The sequence below is a fragment of the Copadichromis virginalis genome, linkage group LG3 (assembly GCF_057382275.1).
Source record: "Copadichromis virginalis isolate Kocher_CV1m ecotype Utaka linkage group LG3, C_Virginalis_male_GT1.1, whole genome shotgun sequence".
Lineage (NCBI taxonomy): Eukaryota > Metazoa > Chordata > Actinopteri > Cichliformes > Cichlidae > Copadichromis > Copadichromis virginalis.
The window spans coordinates 27947115-27959995 of record NC_140620.1 but is presented as its reverse complement, the minus strand read 5'-3'; the positions used below and the strand labels follow the sequence as shown (position 1 = coordinate 27959995).

General features: G+C 41.2%; 1 protein-coding gene and 1 long non-coding RNA gene across 2 annotated transcripts; one reads left to right on the top strand and one right to left on the bottom strand.

The window, feature by feature from the left end:
- Positions 1-828: 828 nt before the first annotated feature.
- LOC146713886 (uncharacterized) lies at positions 829-11537 on the bottom strand. Its single transcript, XM_085450484.1, has 4 exons — positions 11227-11537; positions 4583-5017; positions 3806-4069; positions 829-2273 (listed from the first exon to the last, which is right to left on the bottom strand). The coding sequence occupies exons 2-4, from the start codon at positions 4791-4793 to the stop codon at positions 1192-1194; spliced, it is 1557 nt and encodes a 518-aa protein (XP_085306610.1). The 5' UTR covers positions 4794-5017; positions 11227-11537; the 3' UTR covers positions 829-1191.
- LOC146713885 (uncharacterized) lies at positions 11501-12855 on the top strand. Its single transcript, XR_014918745.1, has 3 exons — positions 11501-11742; positions 11890-11945; positions 12077-12855. It is a non-coding gene; the product is annotated as an uncharacterized LOC146713885 (long non-coding RNA).
- The last annotated feature ends 26 nt before the right edge of the window (positions 12856-12881 follow it).

The window sequence follows — 12881 nt, the reverse complement described above, 5'->3', positions numbered from 1 at the left end:
ACTGTCAAAGGAGGTAACACCTCGAATCCAATGAAACACCTGGCGACGCATAGCGGTTTTTTTTTTAAAAGCCGAGAAATGCGCCGTATTTGATAGCTTGCTGCGAGACCTCGCACCGAGCACATCTACTGCGGGTGTGGTGCCTGTTATCGGACCCGGATTTAGCAACATCCCCCAAAAACCCGAAGAGGAGAGTCCTGGCCCCTAGCCCTGCCAGTGTAGCAGAAATGATGACGGATGATGATGGCAGCAGCAGCCGTTCTTCTCTGCGTGAGTAGCTTAATGTTGTTCGTGTGTAATTTACGTTGAGTAGGCTAACCACGTTATTACATTAATGCATGTAAGGTGAACTAGCAAACATCATCACAGCTACATGCGGCTGTCTTCTTGTTTGATGACAGATACTCCCTTCACCCTGGCCAAAAAGGCTAAAATGACCAAAGAAAAAGAGGGAAACGGCTAAACATGAGAGGTTTTTGGACAAAGTTTGTGTTTTTTCCATTGATTAAGCACTGCTACCAGCCAAGAGTGATACCATATATGCCCCATAGCTGCAGAAAAGGCTAACATTGTTATTTTTTTTTACAAAAAACCAGCTGAACATGAGAGGTTTTTGGACCAATTTTGTGTTCTCCATTCTTTAAGCACCGGTTTGAGCACCGGCACCATTTCAAGAGTACCGATTTGGCACCAGTATCGGATAAAACCTAAACAATACCCATCCCTAGGTGGGACTGACAAAATATACTGGGGACTTCCCCCTTCAAGCATGAAACTTGGTATTTGATACTTTTGCTCCCTTACAAGAATAAACACAATTCTTGACTGTTGCTCACTTTCTTCATTTTTATTGTGACTTAAACTCAGTTGAGCAAAGGATTAAAACTATTAACCAGAATACTGGTTTGGGGTCCATTTGTCCCATTATAGGATATAAAGTAATAATAATAAACAACAGAGCTAAACAATGAACCAATAGAAAAGAGCATACTGAACCTTAACCCTCATGAAATGTAAGATCAGTTTTCCTGATACAATTAATAAAATAATGTAATAAACTGAACAAACAATGCTGAGAGTTCTTTACTGCTCTGGAAAAAAAGAAAAAAATGATTTGAATATGGATCATCTTTTTACTCAGGTGTTCAGCAATGACTCACATCTGTCCCACATTTTCTAAGTATATACGTTTTACACCGTATGAATTCTCATGTGCTTCTTTAATTGTAGCTTATCGACAAACCTTTTCCCACAGATGCTACAAGGAAACGGTTTCTCACCTGTGTGAATTCTTATATGGCAGTCCAAACCTGACTTCTGAATAAATCCTTTGCCACAAGTGCTACAAGAATGTGGCTTCTCACCTGTGTGAATTCTCGTGTGTGTTTTGAATCCTGATGAGTCAGAAAATCTTTTCCCACAGGTGCTACAACAATATGGCTTCTCACCTGTGTGAACTCTCGTGTGTGTTTTGAATGCTGACAAGGTACAAATTTTCTTCCCACAGGTGCTACAACAATATGGCTTCTCACCTGTGTGAATTCTCGTGTGTGTTTTCATTGCTGATGAGGTAGCAAATCTTTTCCCACAGGTGCTACAACAATATGGCTTCTCACCTGTGTGAACTCTCCTGTGTGTTTTGAACGCTGATGAGTCAGAAAATCTTTTCCCACAGGTGCTACAAGAATAAGGTTTCTCACCTGTGTGAATTCTCGTGTGTTTTTTTAACGCTGATGAGTCAGAAAATCTTTTCGCACAGGTGCTACAAGAATACGGCTTCTCACCTGTGTGAACTCTTAGATGTGCAATCAGTTTGTATTTATCAGGTAAAGTTTTTCCACACACGTCACATTGTACAGACTTGTTCTTTGTGTCTGTTCTACTTTGACTCACTGACACAAGAGTGTTGTCTACTCTCTGACTGTGACGTCTCTTCTTCAGCTCTGCATTTCTAGTTGATCTTGAGTCCACATGCCCATTTTCTTCATAATCTCGGCTCTCTGCTTCAGGAGAGCTGTGAGAAAGGAGCTGCTCGCTGTTTGGTTCTGGTTCACTGTGGTCACTTTTCTCATAAGCGGGTGTCACCTTGAAAGTATCAGCCTCCTGCTTCAGTCCAAGCTGCTCTCCCTCCTGACTTCTGCATAGTTCCTCCTGTTCCTCTTTAATCTGTGGAGGCTGTGGATCCTCCTGGTCCAGACTGGAGTTCCTCTCCTGGTTAAAGACCTGCTGGTCTGTAAGAACATCCTCTTCTTTAAAAGCATGCTGATGGACATCTAAAGGCACAAAGGGGACAAAATGATAGCAAAACAAACATTTGAGAAAATATTTACTGGTCTAAACCATTAGCAGATCTCTACATCTTGAGTATGTTGCTCACATATACCACTGAAATTTAAAATGTAAAAATGTGAAAAATTAGGAGGTTTGAAAACTCTGAGTTCTTCTTGTGCCTTGAACCCCTGGCTAGCTATCGAGCTGGTGGGTAACAGACGTCTCTGAAAACGTCAGAGCACTTTTGCAAATAGGTGATGTCTTGATAAACCGTGCAGATATCTGAAGTTTACACAGCTACATTTCTCGCCTGAAAATATGTTAAAAGTTAATTTTGTCACCCAGAAAGAGTAATATTAAAACTAAGTAGCTGCCGCCATTGTTGGGAACGTAAATTGGCTGAGGCGCACTATGATTCCTGGGATAGGTTGGGCCACGAAGGATACACCCAACCCATCCTTCAAATCTGGGAAAATGAAGGACACATTTGTAGGCCGCATTTGGAGGAATCTTCGAATTTGGACAGCCTTCATTGCATTGCTGCAACGTAATCGGCCTACAAATGCAGACTCCGAAGGATGCAGGCCCTGAATTTGGACACAGCTATGATACTGGACACTACTTCTTCTTCGGGGTATAATGGCAGCTGTCATTCTTGTACATGCAGTGCTGCCATCTTCTGTTTCAGTCCATTATTACAATCTTAAATCTTACAAAACTTCCCATGACAATTTGACTATTAAATTAGTGGTGGACGATTTTGATGGTAGACTAATCATGGCAGCCCTAGAAATAACTAAATGTTTTTTGTTAAATGAATGTGGATGTCTGGATTGGCTATAGTTATAAGATGGCATGCTGGGGCAGAGCTCTCTTGCACAGTGTTTTGGCTGTGCCTGAAATGCCATGAAAACTCTCTTTGTCTGATAAATTTCAGTTTAGAAACTCTGAATTCATATTTTCCAAAACAGAATAGAAATATTTATTCATACTTACTCAGACCTGTAAACTGTTCAAAACTCACCATTTCCATGCTGCAGAGGAAACATGTAATTCTTAAACTGATAACACAACAAAATGAAACTTGTGTTGTTGGCTTTGTGTCTCTGTGCAGATTTTGTCTGAGCAGTGGGTGGAAATTTGAAACTCAGATGTTTCACATCTTTCATTCTGCTGAATTCTTATGCACTAATTTTTCACCTTTTTGCATGAATTAATGGTGGAAATGCATTTATGTAAATGAAAACAGAAAATTATGCCAAAGAGATTAAATCATGCTGCTTTTTACTTTTGGACTTTCAATTCTTCCTGTGACTCTGAAAATAAATGCAACCAACTAACCTAACCCAGCTGTCTGCATGTCTCTGGAGAGTGAACAAGGGGAGAACATGCAAACTCCACACAGAAAGGCCCGGCCACATGATGGAGTCAAACTCAGGACCTTGTTGCTGTGGGCCAACAGCGCTAGCCACTGTTCCACTGTGACACCCATGAGTCATATTCACTGTTATTAAAACATCACAGTTTTACATACCTATTCTGTGTAACTTTATCTCAGGTTTACAGATGGTCTCCAGCAGTCTGAGCTGCTCTTCATCAGTCCAGACGATAATGCCTTCAGCCTCCTTCTTCAGTCCAAGCTGCTCTCCCTCCTGACTGCTGCAGAGCTCCTCCTGTTCCTCTTTAATCTGTGGAGGCTCTGGGTCCTCCTGGTCCAGACTGGAGTTCCTCTCCTGGTTACAGACCTGCTGCTCATCCAGACCCTCCTCTTCCTCACAGTCATATTGTTGTGGGAGGTCTTGAGGAACAAAGAAACACAAGAACAATAATTACAAATGTGTTGATATAAAAACTCAAACTATCTTTTAAAAGCTACATGCTAACATGTTAGGATCGAAGTTTCCCAAACTAAACTGCAGGGTGACACCATGAAAACATCAGTGTCTGAAATCCTTCTTTAAACAAAGCTTCACTTTAACTTCAGAGAAGTCTGTTAACAACTTGTTAAATGTGTTTTCTGCTGACATCTAACTAGATCTTTACTGCACAGTCTCAGTGTTTACAGAGGATCCAACACACGCCTGATGTACTCAACAGTGGAATATGTTAGAGAGAAAAAAGTTTAATAAATAAATCAAAATTTTTAAAACCTAACCTATCAGTGACCATGGACCTGCACCAATCCAACATAGTCCATCACTGGACACTGACCCACAGCACTGATAAATACCCAGTTTAACATCTTCTAGTAAAGTCAGTCACACTGAAGAATCTGAGCTTGAACAGCACAGAGTTAAAAACATGTCCATACCTATGATGTGTGAGTTTCTGTCGGGTTTCCGGCTGATATCCGGCAGTCTGTGCTGATGGTTGATCTCCTCCTCATACTGGACGATGGTTTTTTGAACCTCTGAGAAGATTTCTTCACAAACAGCAGTTAATCTCTTCTTGATGAACTCTCTCAGATACTGAACTGAACTCATTGCTGCTTCAACTGGGGCTGAGCGGATCGATACAAGCATCAATAAAAGCGATACAGACGTTGGTATCAGATCAACACTGATGTGACGGGATTGATACTTCAGTTTGTGTCTCTCCTCCAAGTTCAGTTCGCTTCATCAACAGCAGCCATGTCTGCACACACACTGCTCCTCTACCACAGTAGTGCTGTCCTCCTCCGTTCTTCTTCGGGACCTGATGGCGTTTGACAAATCAGCTTACAGGTGCATTAATCCCGCCTACTGGACTGGAGTGTGGACAGGAGAATAGCAGGAAAAACAAGGATAATTATATTCTTTCATCAATCTTATAATTCAATAGAACAATCATCCATTTACTCGTAGATTTCTGAGTTTAATGAGGAGTCTCTCTTTCCATAACATGTTGTATGGCTGTATTAAAGAAGACTGCTATCATCATTTCCTTATTTGTTTGAGCTTTCCTGATGTCTGATTCCAAATATAATAAACTATCCATCGTCCCTCTTTCTTTATGAAACCCACTCTGATCCCCAGAGAAGAGACTGTTAGTATCTAAAAATCAGCTTCATCTGTTTTCATGCTCTCCCCAATGATACGATGGGTTTTTAACTAGTTTACTATTATCTGCTTCCTGACTGATGGGATTGTGCCTTTTTCATATACAGTGGGGCAAAAAAGTATTTAGCCAGCCACCGATTGTGCAAGTTCCCCCAATTTTAATGATGACAGAGGTCAGTAATTTACACCAGAGGTACACTTCTGGTCCTAGCACACTTCAAATCCTGTCTCCCCCCCACCCTGGACCCCCACCAATTCGCATACCGCCAGAACAGGAGCACAGAGGATGCAGTCTCCATCGCACTGCACTCTGTCCTCTCACACCTGGACAACAACAACACCTACGCCAGAATGCTGTTTATAGACTTCAGTTCAGCGTTCAATGCAATCCACCCCTCACAACTCATCAAGAAACTGACAGACCTGGGCATCAGTTCCCTCATCTGCAAATGGTTACTGGACTTCCTGACCAACCGCCCCCAACATGTCCGGCTGGATAACCGCTGCTCATCTACCATCACAATGAACACCGGTGTACCACAAGGCTGTGTGATGAGCCCTTTCCTCTACTCCCTCTTCACCCACGACTGCAGACCTGCTGATGGTTCCAACACCATCATTAAGTTTGCAGATGACACCACGGTGATTGGCCTCATCAGTGACAACGATGAGGCCGCCTACAGGGAGGAAGTGGATCGTCTGGCTGAGTGGTGCGACAGAAACAACCTGCTGCTTAACACCGAGAAGACCAAGGAGCTCATCGTGGACTACAGGAGGAATGCTGACCCACATCCACCCATCCACATTAAGGGGACGGCTGTGGAGCGTGTGAGCAGCTTCAAGTTCCTGGGAGTCCACATCTCCGAGGATCTCACCTGGACGACCAACTGCTCCAAGCTGGTCAAGAAGGCTCATCAGCGCCTCTTCTTCTTGAGGACTCTGAGGAAGAACCACCTGTCCTCAGACATCCTGGTGAACTTCTATCGTTGCACCATCGAGAGCATCCTGACCAACTGTATAACAGTCTGGTACGGGAACTGCTCTGCCTCGGACCGGAAGGCGTTGCAGAGGGTCGTGAAAACTGCCCAGCGCATCGCCGGAGCACCACTTCCTGCCATAAAAGACATCTACAGGAAGAGGTGTCTGAAAAGGGCTGGGAAAATCATCAAAGACCCCAGTCACCCATCACATGGACTCTTCACCCTCCTGCCCTCTGGGAGGCGCTACAGGAGCCTCCGGACTAAGACCACCAGGTACCGGAACAGCTTCTTCCCCACAGCTGTCAGACTCCTGAACTCTGCCTCCTGACATCTGACCCACGTTAACATATGGACTGAACATACACACACCCACAATGGACAACTGTACCCTCAAACACACAATAATAACATGGACTGAACCACCACTCACAACCACTAGCACTTTATATAGCCTCTGTAGAAACTATCTACACCCTCACTTATCTTAACTGCACTACTGTATAGCTCTGTGTAAATAATCATTCTGTACATTCGATAATCTTTAATTCTACAACTGTTTACAACTTCCATAGTTCACATTTCTGTATAGCTGTATATCTCAGATTCTGTAAAGTTATTTATTTCATATTCTGTATAGTTTTTCATATTTATATCCTGTTCATAGCCTGTACATAGCTTGTACTCACTACAGCCTGTACATACTTATAGTTATAGCATATTCACAACATAGTTCATACCGTGTACATTATAACATACCATAATAGACCCATTTCTGTAATATACTTACATATCTATACTATTGCTAATATATATTGTAATATATCTATATCACTAAAGCACTTCTGGATGGATGCAAACTGCATTTCGTTGCCCTGTACCTGTGCATGTGCAATGACAATAAAGTTGAATTCTATTCTATTCTATTCTATTCTACTGAAACAATACGGGAATAGAGCAGATGTTATAGAATTCAACATTAATGAATCAATGGTACAGAAGTGGAGGAAGCACAGTTTTTGGCTTTCCCCATATTTCAAAATCTACTTTGTCTCTTTCCTATTAATGTCACCTGGCATAATTAGCAGATGATATTGCTTGCAGCTGGTGCAATGCTTTCGACCAAAACAGGGACCGCTTGATGAAAAGTTTCAAATAACTATAGTATCAGAATCAGTCTTATTAGGTAATGTTAAAATAACTTTATCATTTAAGTGTTTTCAGTGTGGGAGAAAGTACTCTGGGCCTTCAAGTTAAACACTATTAAAAGCAGTAACAAGTTTAATATTCAGAAACTTAAATTATGTATCAGTAGCAGAATCAGGGTACACATTTTTCAGGGTCAAGCACCTTTTAAGCACTTTCAAGGTCCATTTTTCAAGCTTTTCCAGCACATTTCCGAGGAGCCTCGCGGTGTAATACATACTGTGCTTCAACGTAATATTACTGTACTGTGTGTGTATAAGGACCACAAATGATACATGTTAAGAGACATGGTTACAAAGAGGATTTCAAACTCCAGGCTGTCAGTGACGCAGTAGAACCTGGGAACAGAGGAGCTGCGAAATCTGTCTGTCTTTGTTATTATGCTCAGCATCTTTTAGTTTACATTTTGACTGCACAATTGTGAGCCTTTTGTTATGCACAAAAACAACATTGTTTTATTTTATTTATGGAGCATTATTATTTAATAAATGCTGATAATTTATTTCTGAGTAATTTTTTCTTGTAAATCTATGCTGTATGTTAATAAAAGTGCCTGTGTGAGATTTGGGACACAGCTTTGACTAAGAACTCTCTTTTTGTTCTTACTTTATGGCTTTAAAAAAATATCGAGATATATATCGTATATTGATATCCAGCTAAAGAATATCGAGATATGAATTCTGGGTCATATCGCCCAGTCCTACTCAGTTAAGACTTTAAGAATGCACAAGCATCTACCTAAAATCTAGTTATTTAGTCTGTCGTCTGTGGTATTATTAGGTACAATTATAATGTATTGTTCATCTCCCTTAAATAAAACAGGCAACCTTAAAGTATGAAATATTCATATATCAAAAACACTTAAATTTGTCTGTTGTCTCAGTGCCCCACAGGCCTCAATGTGAGCTTGAAGCCATGTATAATTTATAAAAATAAACAAATATTGAATGAAAGCCAGGGATGTGTTACGTTCATATTCTCAAAAATTATTTACTAGGACTTACCATTTACTCATCCCTGACTGTCCAATCAATCAATCAATCAATCAATCAAGGCTTTATTCACCAGGTGCAGGTTGCCCTGCAGTGAAATAGGACCCCTCCCCCCAACCTTACACACACAACACAGACATCACATGGGGATACAGGTCGGAGATCGGTAGCGTTACAGAAAAAAACACTGAAATATGCACTACAATGGGAAAGTATAAGAGGAAAAAAAGAGACCTCTACTCATGCTGGGCTCCTGGGAGGACAGCATGAGAACAGGAAACAAAAAAATTCCTCTGCACAAAAAAGCACATAAATGTCCACAGCACAACATTATGGAACACGTGACATACCACAGGGTCGGGTGGGGGGTGAGGAGTAATCCGAAGCAAACACAGCAGCCATCCTGCCCAGCGCTACCATTCCAGTACGGGCTCAGACCCGCCGTGTTCCCAGGAGGGAACAAGCATCGAAGGCGTTTGGAAAGGCAGGGGGGATGAGTGTGTGCATATCAGTGTATGTGTGTGTCTGCGTGTCCAGAGTTCAGCTGAGACAGTGTCCTTCGCCCTGCTAGGCTAAGTAAACAGTCTTCCAGCCAACCCAGGTGGCCTTGCATGGAATGGGAAGGAACAGTCTAAACACAGTCGTTATTAGGGTGTTTTTGTTCGGCTCAGCCTTGCCACCGCAGCTGGCGCCGAAAGGGTATCCGCATGAAGTGATAGTGCTTTTTACTTTAGTGCGAACAGCTCACATGAATTTCAAAGCTGTTTTAACAGTCCAACACTGGTCTCTCAATCTCCCGTTGGAGAGCCGTGAGCTTCTCCATGATGTTATCAAACTTGCGCTCTGTGATGTTGTCATTCTTGTGCTCAAAGAGCCGATTCTGAGAACTCACAACCACAGTGACACACTGTTACAGATGTCATCCAATTTGCGCCCAGGGGTGTTATTCCGAGCGAGCCCCTCCAAGATGTAATCCAGTCTGCACTCAGAGATCTTATTCTGAGTATTCACGGCAGCCGTAAGCCTCTCCAAGATCTTATCCGTGCTGCACTCAATGAGCTCATTTTGAGAAACTCACGCCTCTTCCCATCGTTTCAATCCCAGCGAGCAGCCTTGTGGGGGTTTGAACAGCCAGTTCCGCTTCCTTAATTCTTCGATAAGTCAGGGCCAAGCCAGCTCCGATCAGCAAGAACCCTGTTACCATGGTTCCGAATAGGTAGATATCTTCAGCACTCAGGCTCACCCGAGCCCAGACTTCTCGTTGAGAAGGGGTGTCAATTGCATTTAGGGACCAGTTGATCAAATCCATAATACCTCTTTTAGGTTTTAGAGAACAGACTGTGAGAGAATGTTCCAGGGAAAAGTAATACAAAAAACATGAGACTAGACAAGGACATAAGAGGCTAAGCAGGGAAGCTAAGGGAGAGGAGGAGAGGAGAAAAGTGCGACCGCCTTCGTCAAGAGCAAGACCCCGGCGGGGTCACATATTGAAACAGACTGACATGCAGAGGTGCAAGTCAGCCCAGGTTGTATAATTTTTGCCCAGTTTGACCCATTTAGCAGAAGTCAGCCTGTTTAAGGCTCTGATATCTATTCTGTAAGATGACATGGTATGATTTTCTCACCCAATAAAGGAAAATTTTAATATATTGGTCTACTCTCCATTTTATCAGAAACAGTTATCACAGCTTGTAAATTTTATTTTTATACATATATGTAAGCATTGAGCCAAAACTGAATTTTGGAACTGAAACTGAATTCAAAGCAAATGAATTCATTTTCAAAATATAAAATTCAATTTTAATTTAGTCACAATCAGTTTCAAACCAATAAATTGAATTTCAAATTAGGCTAATTCATATTCAGTTTTAAAAAGTATTTATTCAAGTTAGAATTCAGATTCAATCTGAGCAATTCAAATTCAAACTTAACTTAGTCAAATTCAGTTTCTAATGGCACAACGTTCTGCCCATAAATTTCCTCCAGTTAAATACAGATAAAACAGAAACTTTAATTGTGCTCCTGATTACATGTTTTCAGAAATTAAGCAGCATATCAGGTTTTAAACCCTTCAGTTCAATCGAATCTCAGAAAAGTTGTCACTTGAGAAACACTCCAAACTACTGTTTCGTAACTGTTTGTATCATCTAAAGAAACATTTATAAACTCAGACTACTGGTGTCAAAGGCAGAACTTGAGATGATTATTCATGCTTTTCTTTCTTCTCGTTTTTAATTTTCTGATTGTTTTATATTATTATTTATATTTCTGGTTTTATTGTGGAGCAGTTTGGGATTTTTATCTGTGAAAAGTGATATATAAATAAATTTTACTTACTTGATGTCTTTTAAATGTGCTATGTAAAGAAAGCTGACGTGACTTGTGACTTTACTAAAATGTCAGCCTTTTCTTCATCATCAGTTGCATTTATATCGTTTATTTAGCACTATTGAATTGTGATAAATACTTCAGACTTTCCCAGGTACTAACACCTGCTGTCACAGCTGACCCGCACATTAAATCAGTAACACTCTGTGAACTCTCTTTTTCCCTTTCAACATCAATACACACCAAATTATTATCTTATGGATAAGCCAGTATGTTTTAGAGTCGGATGTCTTTATCTTGCTGAACCACATCCCTACAAACACTCATCAGAGATCCGTTTCTCAGTATTTTATCACTCTTCATCTCCCTACAGGCGTATTTATCGCTGTTGTAGCTGAATCTGGTTCCACTCACCGAACGACGACCGTCTGGAGACGATTTTATGATCACTTTAAATCCGTCCTCGTGTCTCGTTGTCACGGTTACACTGCGCTCACTGTCCGTTTCCTCCACATTACAGGTTTACTTTCACTCTTGTTATTGCTCTCCTTTTACGCTTTGTTCTTTGTTAGTATCTTTTATGATATTTACTAGTGATGTGACGTTCTGCGTCGAGTAATGGAGGAAGCGTTTCCGCGATGCGCGTAACGGGGCTTGCTTCATTTATGGGAGGAGCTGAAAATGATGACGTCCGAAGCCTCGCTGCCCGGCTGTACCACGTGACTGGTTCAGGAAGTGGTTCGAACTTTGCCGCGAGCTATGATAGAGATATAAACCCCTCAGACTTCAAAATGTGGGTGTTTGATGGAGAGTTGCGGTTAGTGAGAGTTTGGAGACAGTTTGGAGGTTTATGAGAGAATGGAGCCAGCTAAGAAGAGGAGCATATCCTCCCTTGTGTGGGAACATTTTGATTTCATTCCTCCCAACAAGGTATGTAAATTTCTACAGAAGATGCATTTTCATAATACTGATGGTGCAATACAATTTATGTTAAGCGCCGTTACTTTTGTACAAGGTGAAGTGTTTGCTATGTGCCAGGGAGCTGGGATATAACAACAACACCTCATCCATGCTTAGGCACTACAGAGCTTTGCATGATAATAAGGGGAACACCGATTGTGGAGCAAGACCAGGTGAGCCATCAAATGCCATGATAATATAGCATGCTGTAATGTTACTAAATGATATAACAATATTATACAACTGTAATAAGTTACGTGTGTGATATTTATATTTGTGCTTTGTCTTTATTGTCTTTCCTCAGGAGAACAATCTCAAATAGATGAAGACCTGGTTAGCATGGTGATTGAGGACTCCCAGCCATTTAGCATTGTGGAGGACAAAGGATTTAAAAGATTTGTTAAATCATTAAATCCTAGCTATGTTCTCCCCACTAAAAAGGCCATAAAAGCAGTGAAAATTTAGTTTTTACTGAATAAAATGTGAACAGGCAGGACTGAGGCCTCAGTCTGTAGCTGTCTATACCTCAACGTTACAAAAGCACAACCACTGTCCACACCCCAACCACACCTCACCTCACGGTAAATAATCATTTCCATTTTAAGCATTTCCAAATAATCATTTTCCATACTGCCAGTATAAATATACACAGTATACTGTCGTTGCTTCCAAATTGGCATTTGATGCATCCTTCCCCTGAATTTGGACCAGCCATCCTTCAAATTCGGGGAAAAGGACGCATTTGTCGCCACATTTGAAGGACTCTTTGAATTCCGACAGCCCTTCGCTGCAGGTGAGCCCATCTCCCCTGCACAACACTGCAGACTGTGCACCACAATCATCCTTAGATTAAAAAAAGAATCAGATATAATTAATCTCAACTGTAAATACCATCTATCCATCCTCTACTTCTTATTCTTTTCAAGGTTGTGTGGGAGCTTATCCCAGCTACCACAGGGTAAGAAATACAAAGAGTTTACAAAGAAGTGAGATGACAAAGTTCAAAGGTAACTGAGAATATTCTGGTATGCATGTTTATGCAGAAGTGTTTGATTTTAATGTTATTAGTGCACAATGCTAAGTAGATTTATTCAAAAGTCAAATAACAT